General features: G+C 39.5%; 1 protein-coding gene and 1 pseudogene across 1 annotated transcript in view; one reads left to right on the plus strand and one right to left on the minus strand.

Annotated features, from left to right (window-relative positions):
• The window catches only part of PLCB4 (phospholipase C beta 4), a 1,792,792-nt gene that overhangs the window by 1,050,234 nt on the left and 722,787 nt on the right, over nt 1–19,771 (plus strand). The window contains exon 23 of the mRNA XM_044056592.1: nt 17,383–17,524. Coding sequence (XP_043912527.1) covers nt 17,383–17,524 — 142 coding nt within the window. The remainder of the gene's footprint in view (nt 1–17,382; nt 17,525–19,771) is intronic.
• LOC122792633 lies at nt 2,987–3,120 on the minus strand (annotated as a pseudogene).

The raw sequence follows: 19,771 nt of genomic DNA on the forward strand, positions 1-19,771 counted from the left end.
GAATGGAGAGTGACTCAAATTCATTTAAGTAAGTGGTATGCATTTCCTGCGTCACAGAAGGGTACCTATGTCTTGCAAGGATATGGTATTGAATTTTGATTATGGTGAATTGTACATGGAGGAGCCCAAGTGTGTCATACTACTTGACCGGCCTTGAGGTGTGATGATTTTTGATGTAAATTGAAACACCTCTACCTTTATCCCTTTCTGTGCAGTATCTGGCCTAAATGTGCAGAGGCCATTATAGCCCTGCACTGTTGGGGTGTTCTCAGTAGTTCTAAATCACATCTCAGTAATTATGCAGGCATCTGCATTCTCCAGGGAGTGGAAATATTTTGTTTAGACCTCTGGCATTGAACAGTATCAGCTTTAGAATGTTTTGGGTTGGTTTAGCTATCCTGAATTATTTATCAGGTTGACAATGCCTAAAAGTGGTACTGTGATGGTGTATAAGGCTTTAACCAGTATTTGAATGCCTACAGGACACAGGTACAGACCATCACTGATGAAGCACTGTGGTATGTAGAGCATATCCTCCTAGGCTGACAAATATTGTACCCCTTTGAATGACACAAAAACTAAGCCGGTTATTAAAATCAATTATCTTTTGTTAGTATTGTTGCATCATCCTTGGGGAAGGTGGAATACTACTCAAAGCTAGGACCATACCAGTCTGGGACACGTAGTATAAGAGCTCCACCACATCTCTCTTCATATAGTCCAGGGCTGTGCTGTCTATTTCTACCAAGATGGCTACAAAGACAGTAAAAAGGTATAGATCCATGGTTTCACATACATATCTATATATATATATATATATATATATATATATATATATATATATATATATGTCTAAACAGACAGACATATAGTGGATTATGAGGGAAGTGCTACCAAAGGACTCTGTGCTCCTCTTTGTGTAACCACTGTATGGGAGAACAGGTTTGCTGTAATGCTTGGTGGGTAAGAAATCCCGTCTTATACTGATCTCATGGAGCAATGCCCCTCTTCTCACAAACATGGGGCTCATTGAGCAACAATGTTCTCAGGAACTCATAGGAGTAGCTTTACAGTAAATTTGAGATTCTAAGTCCTACATCTATACAGAGCACTGCAGATTGTCTCTGCATGATGAGCAGCATCACTCAAATGCAACAACTTTATACAGACAGAGAAACTGACTAAGCAGATAATATAGACCACTGTCCCATCACAAAAACACACCTGAAGCTTTCTTCTGTGATTCCCAAGTTCAGAACAGAATGTCTTCCCTGACTGCCACTAGATTATAGAACTAACCTTTCTTAATGTAAAATCCCACAAAAGTGAGCTCAAAGTGCAGAAACTACAGAACAAGCGGTAAATTAACCAGCAAACACTTCCTTGAAACAAAATTGGCTACAGTGCACAAAACCAGCAGTCTAGATCAGTGAAATACAGTGACAATGAACAATGATAAGGTGCAGTACTGCAATAAATAATTCAGCAATATAACCACAGAAAAGGCCAGACTATCTATCTATAGTACTTATCTTTCCTAGGATGGCACTTGACTGAAGCTAAAGATAAATAAAAGTACATATCATCTGGACATAATTACGTATGACACAGAGTCCAGGATTCAGAAACTGGCCTGGCCTTGAGCAGTAATGTTGGAGCAGAATGGGTCTTTTATTGATATTGCTTAAGGCAGTAATTCAAAGAGAGATTAGCAACAATAAGGAAAGATCTTATCAGGTAATTTGCATTATCTCTGATTTGCTCAGTGATTCAAACACTAACAGATCCCTTTCTGCTGTTCTTGCAGCAATCACTGCTGGTGGTCAGTGAATTATGTTAGCACAGGCACCCCTTCTTTCAAACCAGCACACACATACACACATCTAAACACACACACACACACACACACACACACACACACACACACACACACACACAAAAACGGACACTCCATCATACAGCTTACCTGTCACCGAGTAAAGAGAATGTCCCTTATACTGGTTCTTTTTTTTTTTTCGTATTCCTCCTACATAATTAATGATTACAGTCAATAAAACCAGACATTTGAGATTCATTCTTCTTATTGTTCAGAAAATATATTGTGACGCATGACCTGTTGCTTTATTACCTGTTTAAAAGTATTTGTGTAATAGTTAGAAAATGTCCTTGATGTAAAGTAGTGCTCCATCACAGCTTTGTTTTGAAGTCTTGAGCATGCCCCAACACACACATTACTGACCATTACAATCAGTATAGTAAACTGTGCTGTGTGCTCCAAGTCTACATGGATTGTTATTATTCAAGAGTGTCCCTTGTATTTACTCCCCCATAAGTCTTTTTGTGTTGTCAAGCATGTTTTTTTTACTCTAGAAGTGACTTAGAGTTATATATATATGTGTAGAAAACAGAATAGGGCCTTGAGGAAGTTTGCATAGGACATGTTACTTATGCACTGTATTCTTTTAGTCAGGAACCTCTCTGGACTTTCCACTTGTTGGATATGCCTGGTTAGGTACAACCAAATGGGGTGTTATACTCAATGATAGATCTGATGAATGCTGAATGCAGTGGAACAATGACTTCCTTGGACCTAGATGCCATACCTTTGTTTAGGTTGAGCAACATAAAATGATTTCCTTACTACTCTAGACACATGATTGTCAAAGGCTAGATTATTGTCTTTGTGTGTCCCCAAGTCACTGACTACTGTGTCAACTCTTAGGGGTATATTGTCAATATGATAGTTACTAGGGTGGATAACTTCCTGAGGAATACTATATTACACATTTCTTGGCATTTTGATTTAGTCCATAGTTCTTGACATCGGTTATCTGTCGGTGTCAGCCCTTCCTGGAGAACATTTGTGTCAGTGGACAATTCAGTGATGGTTCCTAATTTGCAACCATCTGCAAATTTAGTCAACCAGAAGCCATTGATATTGGCCTTGACTTTAGCTAAGTAAATGACAAAAAGGAGCAGTCCCGGGGCCAAATTATGCAGTTGAGTTTCCCACCTTTGGGGAAATTACAGGGGTCAACCCAAATGAAGTGTGCAATGTAAGTGGCTAATACTGGGGAAACCACCTTTTTGACTGTGGTACTCCCCCTCCCAGGTAAGTATCTGCATTGTCTAAATACATAAGCCACTGAAACAGTTATTTATATATTCCTGTCTAGCTTTATTGATTATTATCATTACAAACACAGTGCTTTCCAAGTATTTAGACCTACTTAAATACATATTTGTTCCTGAAAGCACCTAATCAGGCCTACTATCTGAGCTGAGACTCATGCTTCTGCATGTATTGTTGCCCTTTCAGTTGTGTGTTACCACACCTGCATGCATTGTTGATTACTTGTGTGTCACCACACTTACATGTGTTACATGATTACTTGCATATGACTTTTACCTTTTAGCACAGTTAGAGCATGCTACCTGCTGTAGGAGTCAGAAGAGACTTTAGGCATATTGTGGTTAGCATCTATTTACTTTCCTAACTTATATCTGTAATATTACCTGTGGGACATCATCAGGTCTCCATGGTCCACCAGAGCAACAAGGGGTATCAGTGCAGCCTGCTGCCTACGTGACCAAGATTACTGCTGATGATGGTGAGCAGTGTGGAAGAACCATGTTATGGAAAGGCTCTGGTCCATCCTAGTATAGTCTGCTTCAGTCAGCAGCTCTGTCTGCATCAGTGCTGGAAGGAATAGTCGAGGATGTGTTTGACAAAGTGATGGTCTTTGTCATCTCCATCCAGCACTCCCATCTGCAGTGAGTAGCAGATTTACTCGATGAGCTGGCTGATGCCAAAGACCACAGGTGTGAGTGTGGCCATTTCTACCAGTTACCAGACCCAGTTCCATTGCCTACAGGGTCCCAGTAATGTTCCCCTGAACCAGTCCACAGATAGGATATCTGTATTCTATCCTATCTCCATCAACTTTTTTGTCTACCCATTTTGTGTGTGTGTGTGTGTGTGTGTGTGTGTGTGTGTGTGTGTGTGTGTGTGTGTGTGTGTGTGTGTGTGTGTGTGTGTGTGTGTGTGTGTGTGTGTGTGTGTGTGTGTGTGTGTGTGTGTGTGTGTGTGTGAGTGTGTGTTTGTGTGTATGTATGTATGTATGTATGCTTCTCCTGTGTTCATGGGTCTCCGTATGTGTGTCCACATCTACCCTTGTCTATCTGAGATCTTCCATGTGACTCCACTGCCTTCCCTCACCTTACATTTCCCCTCAGTCCCCTGTTATTCTTTCCGGCCATCCCCTCTTTTCTTTCCTGTTGTGTGTGTGTATATATATATATATATATATATATATATATATATATATATATATATATATATATATATTTACATACACACACACACACACACATATATCTATATATATATATATATATATATATATATATATATATATATATATAATATATATATCTAAAATTAACCGCACTCAAAAGAATTGAACGAAGAGAAGAAATTTTAACTAAGAACTGAACTTCGTGACAATAAAAGCATTCAAAAAAATAGTAAATCACACCAACAACTCTTGTAGAACTTTAGCGCTTTCGTCTTATTTATTATCAAGACTTCTTCAGAAAGACATGTTTCATAAGTATGAGCAACCATTTTCACTACCTTTAAATACATTAGTTCTAGCAGGCCATTTAAATTAACAACAGTTCCTTTCCAATAGTAAAGTGTGAACAAGCAGGGTGCTGTGTGCATTTTCATTAACATTACAATCGCAGTTACATAAGGTAAATTAGTCAGACAGTAATAGCCTTGTGGTGCTGTGTGCATACTAAGCACTAATCACCAGGCTAGCCCCCACTGACCGCACCAACTATACCCCCCGGTCTCACTATTTCACACAGCCATTCAAGGGGTGATACCATCCAAACCAGCCCACAGCTGGTACCATCCGCACTGACAGTCTTCTGGGACACACTGTCATTCATATGCTCCTTGTCATGGGCGGCTCCCTACCAGCCCCCCCTCAAGTCCACACCGCATTCCTCCCACTCCCCCATCAGGTGGCATACCCACACATTACTCTACACACACACTGATACCAAAGCATAGTATGACTCTCTACCTGACTCCTCCATCTTCCTCTGTTCCCTTCTTTACTTACCTTTGGAGGCAAAGACTCATAAGTAATGTGTTTATATTAGAATCATCACAGCATGACTGTCATCCTTCCCGCCCCCCCCCCCCCAAATATTTTTTTTTTTTTTGTACACAGTCCCTTTTTGCACACAATCCCCTTTTTTGCACACGATCCCTTTTTGCACACAATCCCTTTTAGTATGCACATGGCACCACAAGGCTATTACTGTCTGACTAATTTACCTTATGTAACTGCGATTGTAATGTTAATGAAAATGCACACAGCACCCTGCTTGTTCTCACTTTACTATTGGAAAGGAACTGTTGTTAATTTAAATGGCCTGCTAGAACTAATGTATATAAAGGAAGTGAAAATGGTTGCTCATACTTATGAAACATGTCTTTCTGAAGAAGTCTTGATAATAAATAAGACGAAAGCGCTAAAGTTCTACAAGAGATATAATATATATATATATATCTGTATATAGGTATAGATGGTTTACTATCAAAAGAACGAAAATCACAACTGTGAACTGTGATTTATCGACGCATATCCTCGACTCATACATATTTAGTAGGTTGTTAGGTCGATGCAACAAGATCGACAACCTTCTGTCGATCTTATGTTAGCAACTCCCATTGCCAACTATGTTTGGAGTCCATGCCTTGTGTACGTCCTTCTGAATGGATGTACACATGAACGTCGATATTCTGACTGTTGCTCCTACCATGTTCGAGGAGGAGGCTGTCGTACAACTGAATGTCGACATTTTGACTGTAAACTGATATAGACAGATAGATGTATGCATGTATGAGTGTCTCATCAAACATGAGAATTGTAGAATGAATCTAAAATGACAGAAAACAACAAATTTTTTTTTTTTTTTTGCAGATTGCAAACACACCTTCCACACACCTGCTAATTATATATACCAACTTTGTGATCACTCAGTAATGGAGTAAGGCAAATTTCCTTACCCTGCTGTAACACAATCCCATGCAAAAGGCTGCCAGCAAAAACTCCATTGAAAGCAACGTTCATTCAGATGAGCGTTCTTTGTTATTCACAGCCTGAAAAAGCATTTTGTTAATGTGAGCATTCACTGTTTTGACCTGCAACCATACAAACGTGTGTGTGTGTGTGTGTGTGTGTGTGTGTGTGTGTGTGTGTGTGTGTGTGTGTGTGTGTGTCTGCTTTAGTGTGGGGCAAAGGGGACAGCCACCCTCGGAGCAAGATGTTAGGCAACATAATCAGCAGATGCTAATCAGTCACTAGTACAGTACGAGTAATCATTTCCGTACTGTCATGTTTGAATGCTGGTATGAAAATGGAATTCTGTGATAGCTGTGATGAATCATGAGCTCGCTTCTGTGTTGCATATGAATAGTGTAATGTCTAAAGTCGTTTAAACGCTTGGCAATACCACTACTGAATAATTACAGCACTCAGCAATGCTGCCACATCACTTCCACATTGCCATTTGCACACCCACAGCTTACTCCCAGGGCAACCAATCCCTTCATCTCATCATTTCAAGAATGTAACTTGTCTAGATGACTACATGACTGAGTGTAGAGAATTACACCCAAAGCTGTTTAACTTTTCTTAAATAGTGGTCTGGGATTACATTGCTTCATATTTCTGTATCTATCTCTATATCTATATGTACATGTAAATATGTATATGTATATATGGATCTACTTTAAATTCTTGAAAAGCCAAAACATTGTGTTGCAAAACAGCATGATGGAAACAACGAAAGTTTACATTCAAAAATGTCCAGATCGCCATAAGTTTTCGCCGCGCAAGGAGTCAGTTGGCCATTGTGGTGAACTTTTCCCTTTTGTCCACTGTAGTGCAATCTCGGAGTTGGTGAAAAATGACAGGCATTTGAGTTTCAGACATCATGCCCTTCAGAAAATGCATGCAAAGTCAAAACCTGTTGTTCCCGCATATTTCTAAGTATATGAGATTAATATTTAACATCTGTCTCCTATTTTGAGACTTTCTCTCACTATATCTTTGGTTCTGTCCCTGATTCTTGCCGTAAGAAGATTCAAGATGGTCAAATTGCATAAACATGGGAGAGACAGAATGATTAGACAGATTTGTGTTTAGCCAAGGGCAACTCATAAAGATGCCAGAAACTGCTATAGCTCTCCTCCTAACGAACACTATTAGATGATGTAGGCAGCACAGTGGGTACTATGCCCTGATACATAGATGTACCAGGGGAGGCAGATGAATCGAGAAGGGAAGAGAGTGCTATTCATCATAATGTTACAGCATTACAAGAGTTTTCACTGCTATATTCCTTTTTTTTTGTTTTGTTTTAATCATGAGCAGAGATGAGCATGATACAGTCTGTTGCATATTAAGCAAAGATGCACAAATCCATTCTTCCTTTGCTCTTGGCTTGGCTATCTGAATGATATTGTGTGTGGGCCATGGTGGAGTCTTACCCATGCAGGCGAAAATCCATTGATGCACGTGAATTTGATGGATACTGCTAATATAGAAATTTCAGAGACCCTCTCGGACTTTACAGCATTTGCAACTTCTTTGAAGAAGTTGGAGAATGGTTGTGTTATGCTGAAATGACTGCAGTGGCAACATCTTCACCTCAAAGCTTGTTTACATCACTGAATTGTACCCAGAGGATTGAGGGTTCAATGCATGCCAAGCTATTGTGAGTCTTATCCCACCTTACTTAAGAAATGGCAGGCTATGAATCTCAAGCTTAGTTCTAATTATGTTAGACTGCTAATAGACTTTTTTAAACCTTTTGAGATGGAACTGATTGATAATATGGAACGGATAATATAGAACACTTGCAGAGACAGATACACTCACGGATTCAGAACGAGTCCTCCACCCTGAAAATAGAGAATTTTTTTAGTGTGATTATGGCTTATGAACACAAGTTACAATTTACTAAAAGGAAGAAACTTGAAATAGATTTTAAGGATTTTAAAGTGGGGAATATTTTTGTCTGGCCTAAAATACCTAGAGGTGAAGAGAGAACATCTGAGAAAAGTAGAAAGGCAGGGAAACCTTTAAGACAGACTAGTAGTAACAGCACGGCAACAAATGAACTTATTCAATGTAATACTGCCAAGACATCTAAGGGTACATTACCTTCTGCTACTCATAAAAAGAGAAAGCTGATTTGGGAGCTAGAAGGAAGGAGCCCCCTGTTTGTACGCAGTTTTTTTTCTGAGCTACCTGTGTCCATCAAACAGAACTGGAGAATCAAGAGAAATCACTCACTCAGCAGAGGTTGCAAATGGAGAAAGATGTCAGGAAAGCAGACATTACTGGACATATGGAAACAGATGTAGGCATTCTTGTGATTAACCTTTCCGATATGAGACTGAATGAATTTCATATTTCTTTACTGAATAAAGGGTTATCATGTATGCCTGCTGTACCATCCAAGTTAAGTGATGATGTGCTCAACCTAAGAATACGTTATGTTGCATATATGGTGAGAAAATGTCTGAGGTTGATATTATGAGAAAACTGAGTACGTTTGTATCATCATTACATCCCAGTTTGGAAACTTTCCTTAAAGTATGTGAGAGGCAACTGTTTCAGGAGCTCAATGATAATAAATGTCAATCTTCTTATAATATTGCATATGATGAAACAGTGGCTCTTCATGAATTACAAGAGAATCCCCAAATATGGATATGTCCTGAAGATAAAGGAGGAGCTGTCATTGTTATGAACACTTATTAATATGTGAAGAAGATGGAAGAAATATTGGGAGAAGTAGAGACTTACACTGAAATTAACAGGGCTGGAGTTAGTGATCTTATTAGAAAGGTACATGATAATCTGTATGATATGCTCTTGAGTAGAGCGATATCTTCACAACAGTATGAGTATCTGATGATTAAAGAACCTCTGATACCTAGTATTAATGGAGTACCTAAGGTGCATAAGGATGTGGTTGACCCACCCTTTCACCCAGTAGTTGCAGGGAGTGGGTGGGTCACGGAGTCCATGTCCACTTTTATTGAGCATAAATTGAAACCTCTACTACTGATGGCATCCACTGTTCTGAAAGATACGTAGCATTTTTGGAGGCACTCCATGACTGTATGATGAGATGTGAACCATTTAATAACCTGTTATTGGTCACCATAGATGTGTGAACTTTATTTGTAATTATTCTGAATGCCTATGGAGTAGAATCTGTGAGGATGTTCCTTCATGAGAAAAGTGGCTATGCAACCTCTATGGTTTATGTTGTATATGCCTTATTGGAGATGGTGCTAGAGGTTAATGTGATATTGTCCAATGATAGACTCTATCTGTAGAGAGTGGGTGTAGCTATGGGCACATCATGTGCCAACAGCTATGCCAATATGGTGATGACAAAATGGGAAGAAGAATATGTTTTGAAGGAGCACAATTTTTCCTGAGAATATTATCTTCTAAAAGCACTTTGTAAATTACATTTTTATCTTATAGGATGGAACTCTGGAATTGTTGAATGGTTTTGTGGAATATTTAGAAGGTACAACGAGCTTTATGAGGTTCATTAGACAGTTCTCAAATGAAACTACTGATTTCTTGGATGTTCACTTGTCTGTTAGATCTGATGGCCATTTAGATACATAGCTTTATAGGAAAAAATGTTGGAAGAACAATCTATTGCATGGAACAAGTATGCACCCGGGCTATGTTTTTAGGAATATTACTAAGGGTCAGTTGCTTAGAGGCTCCTGTCTGCATACTGATGATCAGAGGTTTAAGAAAGAAATATCTCACCTTACTGTTGACTTATGTCATAGAGGCTATTCTAGAGTAGATGCTGGCCATGTGGCTGAAAAAATAAGGAACCTGAGAAATACGCAGGGGAGACCTTATTTTTCAGCATGGCTGGAGAATGAAACGCAGCAGAAGGCCAGGATACAGAACAGGGTCAACCATCATCTTTTTCTGACATTTATTAGTGATAATGAACCAGTCTGTAAGATCATTAGACAGAACTGGGGTATTTTAACATCTGATTCCTTGGAGGTATAGTGGGGGAGAATCCAAAGTTTGGGTTCAAGAACAATATGTCCCTCAAGAGGAGACTCTGTTATGGTCCCAGGGAGTCATGCTCCCATTTATTAGGGGGAAATAGGTACTTTTCCCTGTTAAGCCTGTGCATTGTGTAGCTATATCTCCTCTGAAAATAAGTTTGAGTTTACTTCCCGAGACTACATGCTGATTGTGAAACTTCAAATATTATCTATGTTGCAAAATGCCAGCAATGTGTAAGGTTTTTTATGTCGGTAAAAGCAACAGATGGTTTAAACAATGGATCTTACAGCATTTGAGTAATATCTGTTGTCAGAGATTAACTAATTCACTTGCAAAACATATACAAATGGTGTTGCAAATTTTGAAAGAGTGTTTTCGGGGTGGGGACTTAACAAAAAAGAAGCCTCTGAAATGAATTGGATAGTTAGGTTACAGTTTGGTAAGACACTGGGGCTTAATGTCTACATGCCTATAAAACCCACCTTGAAGGGGTGTAAGCTGTTTCATTGAATTGATTGGTTAATATTTTGTTTTAAATGGAGAGATTTTAGATAGTTATTTATACGCTGACCTGAGGAAGAGTGATTTTTCTGAAAGCCCTTGTCAGTTTGTTTAATAAAGATTTTATGGTTTTAGCCATGGTAGCTGGATTTACATGTTTTGTTGTGCTCTTTTCTTACAGCAACAAGATGGGAGGTTTATACATCTGGTGCAAAAAGAAAATCTTACATCCCACACTATACCTTTTCTGAATATTTTTTTCTAACTGCTTTACATGTGTGTGTTGAGCAAATATAAAAAAGTAAAAAAAATAATGTATACAATTTTAAAAAATCAACATGCTGGATAACATTGCTAACATTCTTTAAGAAGATTGTCTACTCTATTTCTTAGAATGCTGTTCCTACCTTAAACTGAACTGAAACTTTTCTGTGTGAAGTACTTTCAATAATGGTTTCAGTTATTAACCTAGAAATTGAAAGGGTGGCAGTTATTGTGACAACCATACTGTAAATAAAACAATATCTAATTTCATAAATTCAGCAAAACACATTTCCAGTCTTAAGCAGTGCACACAAGTTTTCTTTAAAAGCTTTTTTAGTTCATGTTTTACTCTGAACACTATATCCCCTCCTCATACAAAACAAATACCTACTTTCTGTGATGCTTCCATTTGGGCAAGATTTCTCACTAGCTGGAAAAACGTTGTATTGCTGTTTTGATGTATGATTTGTTTTTCCTCTGGTTTCTCAGACTATGTCATGTTTTTCTCAGCCTCCCCTCACGCTGTAGTTAAAACTTCACACATAGTCATTAAACTACTCTGCCGTTTCACGATTACCTGACTGCACTGATCGGCAGTGTCATATCTGTACATATACTTATTTTCAAGACTAGATGAAACTCACTTACTTTCTTATGCCAGTTCTTTGGCACAGAGGGAGAAAGCTCTGACTACAACCTTGCCTACCCTGGTCTGAGTTGCAAGCCCTGTGAAGGAACCAACCAGGGACAAGGACCATCTGAGGGAGATTGGTGATTCGGACTGGATCTATATTATATCCTCGAAGCGTCAGCTATTCGAACACCTAATGGTCGCCCCGTAAACAGCGAAAGCTGAAAACTGCGCATGGCCACTTCCGCGCATTTTTTTCACAGGGAAGAAATTCACTTGGCCGTTATCCCTTGATTAGGGTGTTTGTTTGTCTGTTCACCGGCCAACCAAATTTTTTTACCCTGTGAAAAATTCGCGGAAGTGGCCGTTCGTGGTTTTCAGCTTTTGCTGTTTACGGGTCGACCTTTAGGTGTTCGAATAGTTGACGCCTCGAGGATATAATATAGACCCATTAGGACCTCTGTATGACTGCCACCTGCTGGACTCTATGTGGAGAAGCAGTAATATAATGGTCATGATGGCTGCTCTGGTCTACAATAAAGTCCATAGTGCTCTTGTTCAGTATTGATGTGTGAGCAGAAGCACATATGCATCAGTCCCTGCTTCAGTGGTGCAAATCTTGGGTTCCATGGGTAAAATAAATAAATAAAATTAAAATTCCACATGATCTCTGTTGAGTAATATCCACGATCCTTGGATCTCAGCTCTATCTACTGGTATCCTCAGAGGTTGGGAAATGGGGAGGGGAGTGAAAGGGCCAGTGAGTCATGGGGCAATCAATGGTTCAGGTACTCAGAATACGAAAAAGACACAGGAAAAAGAACACTTTTCAAGTGCATTATATAGCCCTTTTGCATGCATTGGCATGGAACAATTTTTAATTTACTTTAAAGCCATTATAAAATCCAAAATGTATATCCAGCTGGAAGACTAATTTTGTTGCAAAGTTCCTGGTACATCTTTTTTTCACCTGGGGACTGAGATATTTTGCAAACCTTACATTAAATGGCCCAATACACAGATTCCTCTCTAATTACACTTAATGATCTCTGAACTTCTATTTAGTTAAGGGCATGTTGATAATACTACAACATGGAGAAAGCCATCATCCTCCTCCTTTGAGTCCATATCTGATAGCTTACAAACTGTAATTAACACGACAACATAAAATTAATAATACTACTCCTTAATCAGTACCCCTTTCTTTTAACCTTGGATGTATAATAAAGCAATTTATTTTTAATTAAAAAATGTTATGCATCAAAACCCAACTTATCTGTTTGTGTTGAAATACTATTAGGTGAAAGAACAGCAAATTCATTAGGAAGCTAAGATTAAAAGTGTATATAAATACTGTGTGTGGTTTGTTTTCAGGAAAAATGCTGTGATGGAAACAAAAGAAACTGAGCTTATTTGTGATATATTTTGCAGTATACCATGAAGAACAGCATAGCTGGAGTAAATATTTCATTATAACATTTACAGTTTTCAAATGGTTTTAACCTAGGATAACAAAAACAGGTTAAGTGCAGCATTTCAGTAACACAGTTTGTGTTTTTCACTGGTTGCAGTCTGGGAAAGGTAAAACAAACATAAGAGTAGATATCTGCTCTATTGCATGCAACAAATACCATTACTGTTAAACCTTAAACTTAAGAGTCTGTGGAACTAATAAAATGCTAACACAGTTCTGTGCCCTCATTGCAGTAATATAGGATCATAGGATCATAAGAGATTACTAGGCTATCGGCCATTGGAGGTCATTTCAAGCATAGCCGTTTCATCCCACTGCAATACCATAGATACTGTAGTTAATACCCAGAATTGCATTTATTAATGACTGCCGATGTCCAGGAGGGTTGTGGGGGATATCCCTGGTAAGAATTTATGGCGCTCCATCAACTTGTCCAGGTTCCTTTTGAACAGTGTCATAGAGGTGCTCAGCTTCAAATGAATCGGCAGCCTATTCAAAAGACATGGCAGTCACTGGAAGACAAATCTGTCCTTCCAGCACATCCTATTCAAGTTACAGGCCATATTTAGGTCCCTGGAATGGGGTAGCTCTTGTCCCATTTGATTTATGGATGTGCAGCAAATTCATTAGATTTGGTCGGAGATTGTAAGCCAGGCATAAGCCTCCTCTAAGAAGTCTATAAGATACTGAATATAGTGGCAGGGGACTTTAGTCGGTCTGTGTAAGGCACATGCTGGAGTCCCTTGACCTTCTTAGGTAGAAAACTCTGAGGTCTCTCCAATTGCTGCAGATGCGTTGTACGGTACATGCCGAAAGGGGCGTTATACTCAATTAAGGGCCTGAAAAGTGATGAGTATAGAGAGGTTTATAACCTCCTTTGCTCTAGAGGCAATACCTTTGCTTATCAAGTGTGCTATGGAGAAAGCCGTCCTTACTACAGTAGGCACATGGTGGTCAAAGTTAAGGTCACAGTCTACTTGTGATCCCAGATCTCTTACAACTTCATAGGTACATAGGGTATTGTTATTAATTTGATAGTGCAAAGGGACACTTTTTTTTACTGAAGGGAATGATGATGCATTTCTTTGCATTCAGTCTGAGACAATGACTACAGCAGCAGTCATTGGTCTATGTAAGACCCTACTGAAGTATGCTGACATAATTTGCGAATTCAGTAATTGCACCCAGTTTGCAGTCATCCTCGAACTTGGTCAGCCACATAGTTTTGGCCTGAACTTCTGAGAAGTATATATCAAACAGTAGAGGGCCCAGCATTTACACTTGTGGTACCCTACTGGTGACAGGTCTACTGGTGGATGTGGAATCACCCACTTTGATAGTGTGTAACTGGTTTGTGAGCCAGTTGGCAACCCATCTTACAACAAAGGGGTTTACATTCAGTTTGCTAAGTTTATCAGTAATGCCTGAGTGTGGGATTGTGTCAAAGGCCTTTGTCAAGTCAAGGTATGCTTCAAGCACAGATTTCTCCTCGTCAGTGGCCCTGATCAAAATTTCAAAGAAATCCACCAAATTTAACAGGCATGATCTGCCATTGACAAAGCCGAATTGGGTCAGATCCAGAGTTTGGAAGTCGCCTATGTCTTTATGAGGTCCATGATGATGCGTTCCATGGCTTTACAGATGAGGCTAGTCAGACGTAGGGGTCTATAATTCCCTGGGTCTGTTGCTAAACCACCTTTGTGGGGGGGAAATAACTGTTGCTGTTCTCCATTCCATAGGAACAAAGCCAGTGGTTAGGCTGTGATTGAATAGGGTACTTAATGGTGATGCTAGTTCATGTTAGCTAGCTATGAAAACAAAATCACCACTGATTATAAGGACAACCACAAAGCATTCTATAGCTATGTCAAGAATCTCAATGGCAGCACCCAGCTCTGCTGTGAGTTACAGCACAACGGCATGAAAATTACAGAACCAACTTATATTGCCAACATCCTGGCAGATAGATTCAGTGCTAACTTTACCCCCCACCCCACCCCCTAAAGGCCCATATCTATACAAGAAGAATGCAGAGTCCCTGTAATCACAACTACGCAGGTAAAAGCTGCACTCTCTAAAGCCAAAAACACAGCATCCATGGGACCGAACAACATCCCAGGCTGCATTTTACATGAACTTCAGAACGAACTAGCACCCCACCTAAGCACCATGTTAAATCATAGCCTCACATCAGGCTTTGTTCCCACTGAATGGTGTACAGCAACAGTTATCCCACTCCACAAAGGGGGAGCCACCACTGATTCCGGGAACTATCACCCTATTAGCCTGACGAGCCTGGTCTGCAAGGCCATGGAATATATCATCATGGAACTCATAAACAAAGACATTGGTAACTCCAAACTCTGGATCCCACCCATTTCAGGTTTGTGAAAGGCAGATCATGCCTCCTGAACCTGATCGACTTCTTTGAGGCAGTCACCAAAGCTGTAGATGAGGGTAAGGTGATTCACACAGCCTATCTTGACCACGCCAAGGCTTTCAACACTATCCCCCATTCAGTAATTATAGCTAAACTTACTAAACTAGGTATAAATCCCTACGTCACAAGATGGGTTGCCAACTGGCTCACTGACAGAAACCACACTGTAAAAGTTGCACACTCCAAATCTGACCTCAAACCAGTGACAAGTGGAGTACCACAGGGTTCAGTCCTGGGACCTCTCCTGTTTGGTATCTACTTCTCTGAAGTACAGACTAACACAGAAGGCCTCTGGCTAATGATGTTCGCAGATGACTGCAAACTAGGAGCCATAGTCGAGTCCACAAATGATGTGAAAATCCTATAGAAGGGCCTCGCTGAGACAAATGCCTGGTGTCAAAGCCATGGCCTCAAGCTCAATGCCAAAAAGTGCATTGTCACCCCCTTTGGTAAAAACTCTGTACCCATGAACTACTACATAGACAGCAGTCTACTTAACACTGAATGTGTGATAAGAGACCTTGGGACCCAGGTGGACAGTAGTCTGTTCTTTGATAGTCACATTGCCACCCTAGTCAGGAAGTCCTTCTACGTGGCACACCTCATCATAAAAGGGTTCTCATCCAGGAAAAAAGAGGTCATTGTTCCCCTCTACTCGACACTCATTAGACCCATTATAGAGTATAACGCCCCTTTTGGAATGTACCTCACAAGACATCTGCAGCAGCTGGAAAGGCCACAGAAATATCTCACAAAGAGGATTACTGGCCTCAAACAGATGCCCTACACTGACCGTCTCAAAAAACTCCAGCTTTACTCCATAACATATCGCCTACCCCAAGGTGATCTCTGCCTAACATATAAAGCTATATCAAACCCAGAGCTGTTGGACATGCTACACCTAAAGACGTCCCAGTCCCTCCAAGCTACATGCTCTAGGGACCTAAACCTTGTCACCACAATAAACAGGACATGCTGGAGGGATAGATTCCTGTCCCAGAGACTTCCCATACTCTGGAACAGGCTACCCATTTATGTCAAGCAAAGTTTTTCATTAGCACTCTTCAAGAAAAATCTTGAGTGGATGGGAAATAGGAAATACACCCCGGGGATCACTTCTGTGGCTCTGCTCGACAGGGGCACAGGAAATTAACTTTCTTGGGTGGCGTAAGCCAGGGAACCTTGTTGGCTAGGCTTACACAGGCCCTCGGGCCGATAGCCTAGTACCTACCTATGAACCTATGTTTTAGTTTGTTTAGAAGACAGCCTGTGATACTGTCTGGTCCCATAGAGGCTGTGTTTTTTGCCTTAGACAAGCCTTTAATGACCTGCTCTTTGGATATGTAGGGTTGAGGGGGGGCAGTTGGGGGCAAGGTTTGTGATAAGTTTGGAGGGGATAAGGGAGAGAAATTTTCAATAAATCTGTCTGCTAGCAGGTTTGCTATCTCTGTGGGATCAGTTTGTGTGACACAGTTCGTCACTAGTTTGCAACATGCTTCCATCCTACCTTTTAAGCTATGTACATAGCTGTAAAAGACCTTATGATTATCCGTGGCTGTGATTACTAACTTTTTCTCAAAGTTACCCTTAGAGGATTTGGCATGTTGTCTTATTTGCCTGTTGAGGCTGATGATGGTGCTTTTCTATTTTTGTGGGCTAGCCTTAGTTTTGTTAGACAACAACTTTTTGTGTTTGTTGTAAAGTTTGTTGATCCTGGATGCCCAGCAGGGTGTTTTTTTTTTTGTTTGTTTTGTTTTTACTTAGGGCTGTGGCTTTGATTCTCTGTGAAACAGCGAGTCTATATATAGTCTCCAGATATGTGTTGGCAGTCAGCAGATGCATGATAAACAGTTTTAAATGCTTTTATAATGGCATTACTTGAGTCTCCCATTTCAGAAACATCTGTTCCTTTCCATTGCAGGGCTCTGTGACAGTGGAAGATGAACAAGCCTGGATGGCATCTTACAAGTATGTGGGTGCTACAACAAACATCCACCCCTATCTATCAACAATGGTCAACTATGCTCAGCCTGTAAAGTTTCAAGGTTTCCATGTGGCAGAAGGTAAACATGTTATAGTCAGAAAATTATGAAATGCTAGTGTGGACAATGAAAAACATAAAGCTTCTTTTTGACTGAGACCATCTACCACAGTGTCTGTGTTGACTGTAGGTTCATGTACTGTGTCTACCTACAGAAGAATGTGCATACATGTTCAGTGTCATGTCATTGTGTTCTCTTCCCACGTTGACTGTATGTTCATTTCCTTTTTTTTTCAATAATTTTTATTTTTGTTTTACATTTGCAAAAACCATAACCATTCCATATTTACAAATTGACCGTATTTTCATGTTATACATTGTGGATAAAGTAGAAACATGTAGGTCATACAACATACCTAATTACAATATATGCAAAGATGCTTTCCCAACTAATGTCATTAGTCTAAAAACAGCACATACAAAAATGATACTTCATCCATAGTTAAGCTGTGGAATCGTGGGAATACTTCCAGTTCATAAGATATGGTGTACCTGGTGCTTTATGCTAATAAGATGATATAGGACTGTTCCCAGATTGCTCAGGCTTTCATATTTTTGTTTCTTTTGTCTAGTACTATTTTATGTGCTAGTAGATGTTTAATAGCAGATTTCTTGAGTTCCTCCCAAGAGATACTTACAGGATCTAACCATTTGAGAGCTATGTATAGCTTCATTAATAAGAAAATCATTATAAGTAGGTTAGCTTGTTTTCCTGAGATGCTGGCCGGGAGGATGTGTAAAAGAGTAAATTCCCATGTTAGTGTTGATGCTTGATACCCCATTTTTTGCAGTTGTAACTTAAGGGAATTCCAAAATTTGAAAACCCATTTACAACTCCAGAATATATGTATTAGGTCTGCAATCTGGTCTTTACAGTGTGGACAGTATGGGGACTTAGTTGCATTGAATTTGTGAAGAATTGCTGGGGTGAAATAAGCATTATTATTAATCATGAGTTGCGTGTAAGAGAGTGTTTTAAGTGGAATAGTTTTCAATGTTAAGTTGATTGCCTTTTCTATTTGCTGGTCATCCATATCAGGTTTTAATTTTCTCCAGTAATTAGAGAAGGTCTTTCTGGAATTTTATTTCCCCTATCATTTTGTATGAGTTCGTTATTGCTTTCCTTGACATTAACATAGTCTTCCAAAGTAGGGTACAGTTTTCGATGTCACTTTTGAGTATGGTGAGGTTTTGGAGGTAACTGGAACACACCTCTTTGATTTGTCTTAAAATTGTTATATATATTTTAGGTAAGTTCAGATTACTTCTTAATTCATGAATTGTGCTATTGAGGAATGGGTAGATATCTTGGATTCTCTTATGTTTTAACCGAGGGAAGGAGTCTAGGTTTAGCATCTTGTTATTTATTTTCAAGTTAGGATTTTTATGGAGGAGTTGTAGTCTTAACATAGCTTGTCCAAGGTTTAAGGAGTGAAAAAGTTTTTGTGTTATATTTATAGAATGTTTTAGTGGCTCTGTTACGTTATAGGCTTGTAAATCTTTTTTATTTAAGAAGGGAAGCGCTTTGGGATTGATGTCTAGTGTTTTTATGTACCTATAGTATATTGTTACCCAGGTATGTTCATTTCCTGTGTCAACCTACAGAAGAATGGGCATACATGTTCAGTGTCATGTCATTCTGTTCTCTTCCCGTTATATGTTACTTGGTAGATTTTCCTTGGATCAGATTTTCGTTACTCAGAAGAATTTTTAGATGATATCAACAATGATATGGGGTTTCACATGTACAGAGTCATGACAGGCTGCACAAAAAATGGATGGCACATTCCAACCATTTCATTTTTTCTCCATGAGTAAATTTCAGCATCACTTGCAAAGAAAAGATCTGACTTAAAGTCAAAGCTGCCGAAGTGGGGAGACTTATGAGGCTGTTTCAGATGCCACCAGAAGTGACCAAACATTTCATAGCAAAGCACCTAAAGACTGTTTTGCCACCATAATTCACTTCCTTCAGAAGGAGAGAAGTATGCCACTCCTCTTATCTCTACTACAAGGCCAGTAACACCCTACTCCTAAACATTGCAGTGCTGGTAATTTAGCACTTTGTGTACTCATATTTGATACCAAAAACACGAGAAGGCTGGTAGTTGTATCTCCTTATCAAACAGTTATATTTACAGTATATTCAGTACTGATACTGCACTGATACCACAGTGCAGCATGGAGTGAGGGGCTGCAGTCCTTGAGTATCATTGTTTAGCTAAGATGTTAATACTAGATCATGTCTGCAGACTACATGACCTGGTTC

This window comes from Protopterus annectens, chromosome 1.part2 (genome assembly GCF_019279795.1).
Source record: "Protopterus annectens isolate FY-2018-M chromosome 1.part2, PAN1.0, whole genome shotgun sequence".
Lineage (NCBI taxonomy): Eukaryota > Metazoa > Chordata > Ceratodontiformes > Protopteridae > Protopterus > Protopterus annectens.